Below are 13274 nucleotides of genomic sequence, written 5' to 3' on the forward strand. Positions count from 1 at the left end.
GAACTATAACCATTTGTTTGTATGCTCCAGGCGAGTGGAGCCTGTATCCTCGCGGTGCTTCAGTTATGGTTATGGCCGAAAGTTAGAGGGCCGGGAAGGTGCTTGGACTTTTTGCGTTCGATCAACTCTGCCAGCGTCTCTCGATGCTGCTGGTGGCTTATGTATCCTAACGAACCAGACCCAACGGTGACTCCGTTTGGTCCGTGGATATAACCGAGCGATCCGGATCCTAGCGCAATCGGCCCATGGTTGTGAGTCAGCAACGGTGAACGCTGTTGCTCGTGCTGCACACCGAATCGAGGATTGAAAGTGTCTGCTAGCTGAGGAAGTTGGGGGTAGGACGTTGGTAGCTGGGTTGCGAACGGTGAACCAGTGTAAAGTGGGTCATACGTGCTGGGGAATTTGGCAAGGTACGCCGGGTACGGAACACGCTGAGACTGTGTCCGGAAGGGGTTTGCATTCTGAAGCAGATGCTGGCGCTCATGGTGCAGGTTGCGTTCGTGTTCCTCAGCGTGGAACTCCATCACGGAATACTGCTTCAGGATGCGTCCATCGGCAACGTACGTTTCAGCGTCACCCAGATTAAGATGATTGCCATTGAGGAAGGGGAACGGAGAGCCGTAGTTCGAGTATTGGAACAGATTGCCGTTGAAGAGTGTTGGCGGCTTCAAGGGAGCGAGGGCTCGTGTTGAGGGTAGCTGGCCGTACGGTGAGGGAGCAACGGCAGCAGATGAGTAGAAGGAGTGCGTCGGGTAGGAGGGTGTCGTTATGGGTCGCTGGTGGTAGTGGTAGACGGTAGGATCGGTGACGGTCAGCAAACGATCGCTCAGATCAATGATGAGGCGCTTCTGCTTGATTCCTTTCGCCGATACACCGCTGTGGTAGGCAGCAACCAAAAGGAACAGTAGAAAGCATGTCGCTAACGGTGGCTGGTGATGGGAAGAAAAGAAAACCATTCAAAGAAACATTAACTGCTAGTAAACTTTACCCTTTTACACCCACCCTTTTACATTTGCGAGCAACTTAACAATCCCCTTAATCCATTTCAAACAATTCGAACTGTGCATTGGTAAAGATCTTAAATTTCTTCCAAATTCAACGACGAGCAGTACAATGAACCATAGTCACGTTTCATGCTTTGGTTCAAATGGCATAAAGGGCACCTGCAACCAAGAAGGAGCAGCACCACGTAAACACCACCATATAATAATCTCATGTATAAGATCACAATCATCATCATCATCAACATCACGCTTCTGCGATCCAGCGATGCGATCGCGCGTCATCGAAAACATATTTCACATCTTCATTTACGATCGAATGCTGAGCCATTTTAAGCTGTTCGGCTCGGGGCTCCGCTCAACCTGCACTTGACTTTTCCTATCGCATGCCATCGGCATTCCTTTCGCATTTCATTGGACACAGGCCCAAGGCATTTTCAAGGTGCGCCGTAAAGATCCGGTCTGTGGTGTCACGGTGGTGTGAACCAAGGATGCCGTGCCGCTGGTGATGCGCTTCTTGCCACCGCAACTACGCGTAATGAGCAGATTGTTAATCCGACGTGATAGATGCTCCGATATGGCGCTCGGGTCGTCATTCTGATCAAGAAGAGATGCAGTTTTTTTACATTTACCAAACAGATTTGTGTTGGTTAAAGTGAAAATTATATCACGTTATGGCAAGACTCTGTTGCGTTCGCGTAAATTTTTTAAGTGAATCGTTTAGTCGTTTTTGCCAATTGCATAATCGCACATCAAGGACGTAGATGTGGAGGTTGAGCTTACAACACGGCAATTTTCTGCAAGCAACGCACGGGGATGAGGAGAACCCTTAGGAACCCACGGTGAGGGCACCCAGCAGTGGTGTGGTCCATATTTCCAATTATGATCATGAATCCATCGTTAACCTAGGGAGTAGAAGAAAGAAAGAGAGAGGGATCTAACGGTCTAACGATCGGGTGGCGTTTGTCGCGTAAAATTGCGCGTGGCCGTTGGAACTGGCGACGCGATTAACTTTGATTGACCATTTCAACACATCGGCTTAGGCTAAGCCATGACTTTCATTTCGAGTTCGTCACTGCAAGTGGCAGAGGCGGTCTTCCAGTCCTGGGAAACCGGCACGCTATAACGTCCTGCGTGGCCCATTCACCCGTGCTATGGTCATTCAATTTTGGCCCCAGAAACCGCGACCAGCCACACAGATTGACCGCGAACCGCTTACTGCCCCAATTAGGGTGAGCGTGTCTTGAGCAGCCTTAGGGTCTTAAAACAAACCCAAAGCCCTCTACTTCACTGCAGCACAGCAAATGTGGCGCGAAGCGAATCCTCGCGGAGTCTGCTGGAAGTCAAATTAAATTGAAGACCGCAGCCTGTGCTAAGTGGCCTCGTGCACTATTTGCGATCAGAAGACCGTGAATGAAGTTCGTGCGTAAATGTTGGCACATTTACAATTAAAATGGAAGGGGCACTTTGCAGAAAAACGTGAAGCACCGTCATCTGCGTATTGATGTCCTGAGGTTCGCCGGATCGCATGAATTGAATTACGCGCTCCACGCAATCAAACACTTTCATTCATTGCGCATATAGGTTTACTGTTAGAATACTGTTTGGATCAAGTGCGGCAGCTCCACGCGATACAGGGCCGCTTTGAATCGTACCGATCAAACCAGACCTCCCCCCAGTGACCCAGTGCCCACGGTGACAGCTTGCCGTGTACGCAAACGTATCGAAAGTGATCCAACATCCAGACCCAACGGACCCTCAGGTTCGTCTAACCGATACTAACCCAGATCGAAGAGTGCTGCGACCGTACCTTGGTTACATAATATGTAATTCAATTTATCGCTACGCACATGTCCCTTCGGTCCGGTCCAGCAAACGGGGCCTGCTTTCCCTTTCGCAGACATGATTCGTTCATTGCCTCCAGGTGCTCCAGGGTCTGGCTCCTCAGAATCTCCCGCTGGGTGCACAAACCAGTTCTTGGGCTTCGGGGCACTGTGTCTAATCAGGTCGCGAATGGTATCAGCGATGATAAATCGGGGTCTGTAGACGTTTCTGACCCGGTACGACGCTACATTCGAGTTGAGTCAGCTTTGCCGCCTGTCCCACAGGGGTAATGCCCTCGGCGGGTACCGGTGACCATGCGACGAGATGACCGAGCATCGTCTGAGCCCATGTGTACGACGAGTTAATCGACGCCCAGACATCGACGGCGCTGTCTGCTGCCGCTGTTAGTCCGTCACTCACTCGCGAACCTGCTTTTGCTCTTGGTACACGTCAGCGATTGACGGTGCAACGCGAGTTTTTGCATTTCTTTTCACTTTTGTTTGCTCAGAATAGTGTCCATTCCGCCATCGCGGCGGATGATGGAGTTCTTCAAATGAACGACACCTAACCCGGTTTCACGCTGCCAGAGCCGTGGGACGGATTCGGAGAATGTTATGTCGAATTCGCTGGTACCGGTGGCCGGGAATGGTGAAATTGTTGCAACTGACGCAAACTGACCTCACACAACCGCGAAGGAGCAGCGGAAGGTGACGGTTTGGTCGTTTTCAGGTGCGCATGGACCCGTGTCTGCCCCGGGCAATGCTCTAACACAGCTCCATGGCACACTGGGAAATGTGTCACGTAAATCACCATCGGTGTTGAGAGATTTCTGTGTAAAGCATGGTTTTAGGTGAGACAGTTTCGATACCCCCCCTGTTTGGTGGAGTAATGCGAGAGGACAGGCGCGGATGATTGCACGTGTCTGTGTCCGAGAATTTAGATTTGAGTGCAGGAAGCAATCAATCTGTGTGTTACATCGTGTATCGAGGACGAGAGCTAACTAGATGGATTACAGTGAAAACCTCAACCTATCGCAAAGAGCATAGAAGATAACATTGACCATTTGCGCGCATGCTGCGGATAGATACAATTTTTCAATAAAAAAATTCCAATCCAAAGCAATAATGATACATCACTTGAGCAACGTGAACGTGATCGGTGCAGTAGCTTTGGCATAATGGTTTCCCATCAAAATAAACTGTAACTCCTCTAACAACGCGATGCAGCGCAAGGCTAGAGCATCAATCATATTATCGTCAAATGCTATCATCATCTTGATGGGCTTCCAATTACGAGTTCGTTGCCAATAGGTTCAAGGTTTGCACTGCTCACTAGCAAACCAAAGAGCACGGTTATCTGAACTCGTTTAATTATACAATTTAATCCAGTTCAGATATGGTAGCGGCAGTTTTGCGCTTAAGGATCACAGCATAACAAGCATATACAATGTCCAGAACAGAGCTTCGTTCACATTGACGAGCTCGACGTTCGATCAATGTTCTGGAAACGATGCTGGCGATTCAAAGTGATACGCTTCAATAGCAGACTTTTGCCTCACGGAAAACGTTTGAATTCCTAGAATCTCTTCGCCTGGTGTTCGAATTGTGCATCCATTGCTTTATGCATCTCACGAGACGAGAAATCGATGGAATGTTCAAAGCACTGATGCCATGGTTTTCGATGGTTATGTTTATGATATGAATCTACTAGTGGTCCCAATGATAAGTAATGATTTTGAAATATAAGTGCAAGTAAGTAAGTAATCTTCCAAGCATTAAACCAAAATCCATACCCGTGTACCCTTGTTAACATCCGGTGGCAGGCTGTTGAGCGGTGAAGCTATGTTTGATAGCGTTCGGGGAGCTTTTGCACGCTTCAGGGTCGTGAACCGGATGAAAAAATCATCTCTTCAACCCGTGTGACGGATGTAGCAATCGAAGGTTGGTTTGTGGTAAAATATGTGAGCTCGGCATCGTCGCCGTGTGTCACCCGTTTTGTCGGAAGTGCTCAAGGGAACACCTGACCCGCTTTCCTACTACGAAAATCCACCGGTAACTTATTGACAACTGGAGCATTTAACCTTCATCTTTGGTGAAGGTGTGATAGCGCTGGTGATGGCTGTTGTTTCCGTTTCTGCGTCGACACTATTAATTGGATGTTGAAACGGATGCGATACTGATTATGGGTAACTGGCGCTCGAAACTGATACATCATTGCCTCAAGAAACTGACGCACAACTGTTGCCGTTCAAAATGTACGTAAACACTGGCCTCATCGCTTCATTTCTTCCAATATTACGTTTAAATCAAAATGTACTATCTCGCCGAAGATATCTCCAATCGGTATCGGATTAAAATTAGAATCAACAAATTTAGGACCAAATAGCAGCTCCTGGGTTAACTATTACAGCCACTAATAGCTTTCATCGACCATTCGCGATGTGGAAGGGACGGTAGGTACAACACATTTATCATCTAACATCGATCTCAATCAGATAAGAGAAGGTGTGCTGGTAGTCTACACTTTCGTACTAACACTTTCAATTCGAAAGAACATTCAGAAAATTGACCTCAACTTGCCGATATCTCGACACCTTACTCGGTCACCCGTATTCCACTCGACACCCTTTCACGTGTGCTGCATCACGAATGGGTTCGCCTCGGTATACGTTGGAAGTTCTTAAAGGTTTAGCATGTTTGGCACATCGGCTGTGCCCCTGGACACGCACCATAGATGGAGCAAATGTACAGCTTCGTTACGCGACAACTGAGAATGCATGCTACCTGCCTGCCGTAGCTACATTTGACTACAATGATACACAACCCTAACCTAGTTTGGGGGCTCAATATCTGATGCACAACCAGACACGACTACCTGTCGCCCAGTAAGTCACGAGCTCAATTTGAAAATGAAAGGTATTAAGGAGTGTAACGTTGTGAGTAAATGCTTGTAAAGTTCATCTCTATAACCGGACGTTACGCCGTTGGTAACGCATCGGCCCCGAAAAAGGAATTCATAGCCATCACTTAAGCTGTTTACAATGAGCTACGGGTCCGATCGTCTAACTAGTTAGCTTAGACGATCGCGTACAGCTCTGCAAACATACGCAATAATGAACCCCGGTCTGGCGGACCTACACGCTTAGAGTTACCATTTTGCTCTGCCTGTGCCGGGACTGGATAGAATTGCGGGATTATGAAGAAGAGTAGAAACAGGACTGCGGCAGGTCAGCTTAGCAGGACACACACGTACGGTACAGTGGAGGTAGCGAATGTATCCAGAAATGTTTGCAACACAATCAAGATTGGACGTTCAATTGAAGAGCGAAACACATATTTTCGATGCAACACTAACACAAGCACTGGTTAGCATAGAATTCTGAGGATCTTAATCAGTGTTCAGTGTCACGGGATTCACGCTCTCTCAAGCATTCACATGTATGTAACGTCGTCGAACCACTGTACCGCCGTAATGCACTCTGAGCCCAGATTTGGATCCACACTCTTCACACCACGCCGCTCGTTTTTGCGCCACTAAAACGCTAGACGTACAAATTTGCACTGAAAACCCCTGACCGAAACAAGTTTACTTTATAATAGTTAGCGAGCGACGCCCCTTCTGTCTCGTGCTCGATCGTGCAGGATTCGGTCTTCAATGTGCCACTGATCGCGCTAGCGAACTAGTTAAAGGGTGGGGAACCCCGGGACCGCTGGAGAAGTGCTGGTGATGGAGCCGGTGATGACTTTTGTTTTATTATTTGCTCTACCGTTCGGGTACTATTTCGTGGCGTGTTTCAGTTTTTAAGGTGGTCGGAGGCGCCTTATGCTCTGTCTTGTCATCGCGAGAGCTGCACCTTTGACACACGATCAGACAGACGATGTGGCTTCGGCATGTTCGCTTGCACTCGGTCGAGTCGATGCCGCCGGCCGAGTTCGTCACTTGCTGCTATCGTTTGCATTGATGTCGTTCGTTGGAGCGACGAGAGCACGGATCAATCGGTTTGTCGGGTTTCTTTTTGTTCTTTTCTTTTTTAAAGCTTTAATACTGCTACAATGTCAAACCGACGATCGGAGGGTTCTGTGGCGTAGAAAATGGAGTTTCTTTTTTATGAGGAATGGCTTTCATCACACCCAAAACACCTCGGGGATTGGAACGAGTTGATCGCCATAGGGCGCCCGGCAGACAGATGATAATTATGATTATTGGCTTTGGTGCTTTTACCTTCACTGCTCGAGAACAGGGGGCTACTCCCCCGGTTGATGATCGATGATCGTTTTATTACCAGGTTTCGCTAAACTCTTCTAATAGAAAAGGTCAATTCTATCAGCATCATTTGGTATTTCGTTGATTTGTGCCATCCATTAACCGCGCCTAGAATTGCATCAACCTCCCTGCTGCTCTCGATCTAGAGGGCTTTGCTTTTTGCTAATGTTTTGAGTAAAGATTTTGATTTCTATCGAACATCGATTGAATCCGAGAGAATAACCGATCTACCCCTCAGAGGCACGATTTTCTCATAAAACCAAAGAACACCCAGAGGGCATCAGACCTCCCCCTGGGGTCTTGTGAAAGCAAACCCTGCCCCGCGGCAAGCTACCGAATAATGGTCTATTAATGAATGAGCAGAAGCGGTTAACGGCTTCTGGGGCCTTTACAGCAAATTTATCACCCTTCGCTCGACCGCGTCCGCCGAGCAACAAGCGGCCGCTGAGCAGCACGATCCGCAATGCTGGACGCTGGCCATGCAGCGACCCAAACACCAGACAAACTGGCAAAAGCATTGGAGGCTTCGTGAGAAGTTCGCCGTAGGGTAGTTTTACCTTCTCTCACTGTGTGTTGTGGACACAGATGCCAGTAAATCATTACGCACGGTCTCGCAGCACCGAGGATTGATTATGCCAGGGACGGATGCTACCGAGATTCTTGGGAAGCCGTTGGTTACGGCTCACAGCGATGATGCTGTTGGCGTGTTGAACCTGAAGTATGTGTCACCTTTCGGTGTGAACTGAATTCCAGCAACAAGGTGATTGGATGATAGATGAACTTGTAACTGCGGGGCAAAGCATGAACAAGCTTCACATTAAAGTAAAAGATTCAGGCAATGTGCCCTGGAACCAGACTCAGGATTAAGAAGCGTTTTGGTATTTCACCCCGACCTTACGGTGCTGTGGCCATTTGGGAAAAACCCCGATTTGCATTACAAATTTGCCACGTGGCAAAGTCGGCCGTAGCGTGCACCCGTAAGCTACTCTATCCCTTTTCCGAGTTCCCTTCCCTGTTGTACGGGATGTTGACTCCAGTGTTTAGATCTCACCTACCCCACATTAAACCAGGGATGAACTAAAACAAACAAGGACTGTAGTCTACCCACCTTACGATTCTTGGGAATCGTTTATGCAAATTTGTCACTAGATTTTGTCATCCCACCGCTCACGTAGGTTGGTTGGTGTTCAGATGAATGTGACAGGCACCGAAATCGAAAGCCGAAAAGGAATTCCCTTCCTCCGACGCTTCGCAACAGTAATCGAAACGTTGTATCTAACCGAAAAACAAAACACAACATGACAAATTTTAAAGGCAAAAAAAAAACATGCAACACCCCTGCTGCGCTATGGTCATTGCCAAAAATTGACACTTTCCGGCCGTGGATCCAATTGATTTCAGAGCGTTTTCTATCAACGCTTTTCGGCGACGACCTTTCGCGTGGTGGCGGAACGAATTTACGGTTCAACGGTGGCTTACATTCGCGTGCTACGACGGGCCGCTTTAGAAAGGTCACGCGGGTGGTCCCAAGAAGCACGGGAAGGTTCCACGTTACAACTGTTGAATCGAGAATAGAAAAAATGATTAGGATGCTGGTTGGCAGAGTATGGGGCCACTAGTTTCCAAAGATACCATTGAGTTTGATAGCCGTCGTTAGACAATTCTTTACAAGCAACTCACGTGACAATTCGTTTACCAATCACTTTCGCTCTGTTGTCCAACTCGTTTGTTAAAATTTCTTTGGTTTGAACGGAATTGAGTAATTCAGCACAGAAGGAAATGACTTCAAATGTACGATTGTATGTGTGCAAGTATGATGAAACGCAAATACTCAAAAAAGTAAAACAATTTGCTCACTGAAGTTGCGCGCACGGTGGGCGCTCGGTTGTTATACCAAAACTAGTCTCGTAAAAGGCACTAAAGCGTCGCTAAAGCTTTAACCAACTGCATTTAATGCTTAGCGGCATCATCATCAACTAGATCGACCAAGCCAGGCGCCAACGGAGCTGCAGTCACATCCGATCATGGCATGAAGAATTTATTGCTGTGATGCGATCCGACCTGATCTGTCTCGCACTCGCGCTCCCTTGCCTTACAGGGGCAGCGCAAATATCGGTACGATGTCTCGTGTTTTGCGCGCCTCAATTCCATTTTATGCAGTTCTTCTGCTACTGCTAGGCTACGGTACGACGAGCGCTCAACGAGGTGCCACTGCCAATCTAATTTAGTCATTGCAATGACGCCAAAGCTAATATCGTTCGCCAGTGTTCGGTGGGAATCGGGTGGGAAAATCAAGAACCCATCAGTTGACGCATGTCTCTAAAACCTTGAGGTCAGTTCACTTGAGTCTGCCACAGTAGCATGCAACGAGTCGAACGTCGGGCATCCGTTTTTTCCCAGCTGCTCTCCGTCGGTCGGCTCCTTCTAATTTCAGTTTTCAGTTTGGTGTTGGCTTTGTTTTCGTTTTGCTCTGTCCATCCCGGCATGTAGGACGAAACGGCCCTCGGTCTCGGTTTCATGCTGCTTCGAAGGGGGACCCCTACGGGCGTGTTTGGAGCCTTATTCGCCGACTGCGCTGCACAGTGTGACCGGCAACACCGTCGCCGTCTTAGTGACCTTTTACGTCTCCTTACGCCGAAAAGAGGCCGATCACGTGGTCAATCTCCCTCGAAAAGCCCTTTTCTTTCAGCGATTACAATGCAGGCACCCATTCCACCACCATTCAAATGAGATGAACTGAGCGGTCAGTAGTGAACGATCGAAGGCCCTGCTGCTTGAGCAGGGCGGAGGGAATTAGAAAGAAATTATGAACCGCTCAAGGTAGAAGGTGGCCGTCAATTATCGTATGGAAGCATGGGTTCGAAGGGCTCGGGATCTCGTTAAGGGCACAACCGTCGAAGGTCTGATTGACCAGTGACAACATATCGGTGGGCTTACTTCAGCCATATTCAACCTGTTACACTTGCTGAATGTTTCGGTTTCCTTCGGATCCCCTGCAATGTGCCTCGGTCGCCCTGCAAAGAGCCTCAGCACAGCGTACTTTTAATTACTTTTATTACTATCGAACAACATCACTTTCCATCACCACGTCCACGATATTTCAATGCTACGGAGGATTGCACAATTTCGCGAAGAGTTAGACCAGGATTGTGACTGTTGATATTATTTTCTCACTTCAAAAGTTTGTTTTTAAAGGAGCATGAAAGGAGATCGATACAGAAACAATAAATAAATTAAACTTATTTCGCAAGAATTCTCAATTAATTCACGATTGGATGCATGAATAAACTTTGTCATTTGTGTGCTTATGTTAATGAAAAATGTCAACATTCTCAACAGCTTTGGGCGGTCCCGTCAAATTTGTCGCCAACAGCATCCTCTTCCATCATCAAAATGAACGGCAAACACGTTGGATGGCACAGCTGCTGTCAAAAGTTTTTCTTAAACATCGTCTCACAATTGCTTCGTTACATCCTTCCTGAGTGGGAAGATGGAGCGTGGGCGGGGGTCGCTAGGAATCGACAATTTTCAATTTAGCATTAATCACAATATTTGACTCACACCATCGCCGTGAAGGAGGTAAATGGGTAAAGTGAGTTTTAGGCACGATTTTCCGTCGGTCACGTTCGATTGTTTCTCATCTCTGAGGCGCCAATGTGTGCAGCACTCGTTGCCAGGGCTCGCTAGATGCTAGATGTGGATTGCACATTTTAAGGCACTCTGAAGGCCTACACCTTTGAGAGGATGTCGTTAAGGGTTTTTCACGATGCAGCGCTTGCTATCTTCCTTCGTCTCACGGATCGTCGTGCCGCATGGCCTACTTTACCCCAACAGCGGCACGTCAAAAAGTCGCATCTGACTGTGCTGAAAGGTGTATAAATTATTAATTTGTCGACTGATCGATCTCTTTTGGGATAAACATGGTTGATGAACAGAACCGGACGGGACTAGATGAAGCATGAAACCGGTGGCGCTGCTCATGAAGATGGGCTGTAATGTGGAAGCATGCCTGCAGCAAGCATGAGGATGTGTACTTCAACGGAAGCCGATCGACAGCGGAAGATTTCGTTTGAGCTAAGACAGCCTCTTGAGCCCTTGGAACCCACGTCACCACCTACGAACAGGGCAACATACTTTCACGACATGGACATGCTTTTCAACTTTATTGTTTCACCATCAACCCTTAGCGATGGATAGAGTTATTTTATTTTTTCATTTTTACATCCGTTGGAGAAAGGAAACATTATTTTAAAGCGAAATACATTGGTCATCGCAAATCCGGCACTTCCATCACGGACAGAGATGAATGCCCTCACAGCAGCAACAGTTTCAGCTCTTCTCAGATACTTATCAAGGAACATGGTGCTATCCACCGTTTTAGTATTCTACGAGTAATTTGCTGGAATGAGCTCCATAATCATAATGTTATGAAACATCCGAAAAAGGTGACAACATAGTCTAACCATTCAATACGTGCAGTTCTCAAACACCAACTCGTTTCAGGCAGATGTCATACATCGTTTAATTAACTAATAGGTACTAGGTGAGCGATTGCAACGATACGGTCCGCTGGATTAATTTAATGGATTGATTTGTGGTTTATCAAAAGCACTAGGATGCAAATGGCAAATGTCAAAGCAGACGGTGGGCGGGTGTACTCGGTAATCATCGATGAGTGGAGAAGGATGCATTCATCAGCATAATTACTTCTTGATCTACTCGATTAGTTTGGACGATCCAAGTCGCGGGTTTCTCAAGAAGCGAAAGAGATTAATTCGCGGTTACTATAGAAACCGTGGCCGTGTTGACTACGGAAAGCAGCAATCTATTTTTGGCAAACACTAAGTTGCATAATGTTGCTCCGAAATTTGTGTCATGCTAATTTAGTAAACGAAGTCACGGACTATGATGCGTGGCAAACAAATACTCATTACATGCCGAGCGCGAGTAACGTTCGTTTGATTCGCTCTATGCTCATTGCTCAGTTCAGTTCAGTTTTAATCATTTTGAAAAGGGTATCGTGCTGGAACCAACCAGCATCAACCCATGCGATCTTCCCAAAACAAATGAAGATTAATTAATTTTTTAATGATTCAAACCCGCGTACCGGACTAGTGCGTACCTCACGTTCATAGCTGTTTCGTTTCACTTTTGATTCACAATTCAGCATACAAAGGCGTGACGAGATAAAAAGCCAAGCATCCATATTTGTTGAGCCAACCCACTGAATGAAACAAATCATTGTTTGTTACCGCGTTTGTTAGCAAATGCAGGAGAAGAGTAATTCGAAACTCGTGGCATTGTACATCTGATAGTAAATGGAAATGAAAGGTAGGCTTTTTCGATGGAATCGGAATTTTATTAGTTTTCAATAGTTTCAAAGAGTCCTTTGGCTCTGTTGATACATCTTTTGTCTATCACATGTCAAATCATCCAACAGATGAACACTCATGCCTTTGATGTGGCATTCCGTGTGTGAGTCACCATATAGTAACCATAGCTGCTTGTTGGTTTTATAAAATTGGCCAAGGTGTATCTTGATTTTCACGTGTGTATTTACGTGCAACGACGGTTCTATCGTTAATTCAAATAGAAACCTCCCTCGGTAGTATATGTTAAAGGACAAATGAATACTTTTGAGGCGTCGAATGCTTTGCAAAGAGATCACAAGCGATCGTACTGTCAATTTAACAGTCCAGATAATGAGCACATTAGCCGAGACAGTGGCTGTGATCTCCTTGTGAGCAGTTTGATGGAACGAAGCAAAAGCATGTGCTCCACCCCTTTTTGAGGAGCCGGCAGGTCATGCGGGCCGTCGCGTTGTGCAATGATGGTAAGCGTGTGGTGTCCAACGTTACGGCTGGTTATGAACCGACCATTCACTCTTCGACATTCAATACTTTGGCTTTGACTGAGCCCTCTGCATCAGCCCTTCTACGAGATTACCGTCCTCTCGGATGCTGGGCCATTCTATGTGACCACCAAGCAGTCGAGCAGCCCCAACCCAGCTGTCGGTTGGAGGATTCGTTGATTTATGCCGGTTAATAGGTACGCAAATGAACACGTGGACAGCCAGTGATCGGTTCTGCGTGCGCACGCGAGAAGACCACTGAGCAACACGCTCGCTCTAGTCCAGTACCATGTTATACCTCCGAACACATCACCACCTAGCCATCGATGTGATAT

The 13274-nt window shown here is 47.1% G+C and overlaps 1 protein-coding gene across 1 annotated transcript in view; it reads right to left on the reverse strand.

Annotated features, from left to right (window-relative positions):
- LOC126569568 (uncharacterized) overlaps nucleotides 1-6113 on the reverse strand; it is a 6341-nt gene extending 228 nt beyond the window's left edge. The window contains exons 1-2 of the mRNA XM_050226755.1: nucleotides 5977-6113; nucleotides 1-929 (exon numbers count right to left, since the gene is read on the reverse strand). The exon at nucleotides 1-929 is cut by the window's left edge and continues 228 nt beyond it. Of these exons, the coding sequence (XP_050082712.1) occupies nucleotides 60-929; nucleotides 5977-5979 (873 nt within the window). The 5' untranslated portion in view covers nucleotides 5980-6113 and the 3' untranslated portion in view covers nucleotides 1-59. The remainder of the gene's footprint in view (nucleotides 930-5976) is intronic.
- Nucleotides 6114-13274: the final 7161 nt, after the last annotated feature.

The sequence above is a fragment of the Anopheles aquasalis genome, chromosome 2 (genome assembly GCF_943734665.1).
Source record: "Anopheles aquasalis chromosome 2, idAnoAquaMG_Q_19, whole genome shotgun sequence".
NCBI lineage: Eukaryota > Metazoa > Arthropoda > Insecta > Diptera > Culicidae > Anopheles > Anopheles aquasalis.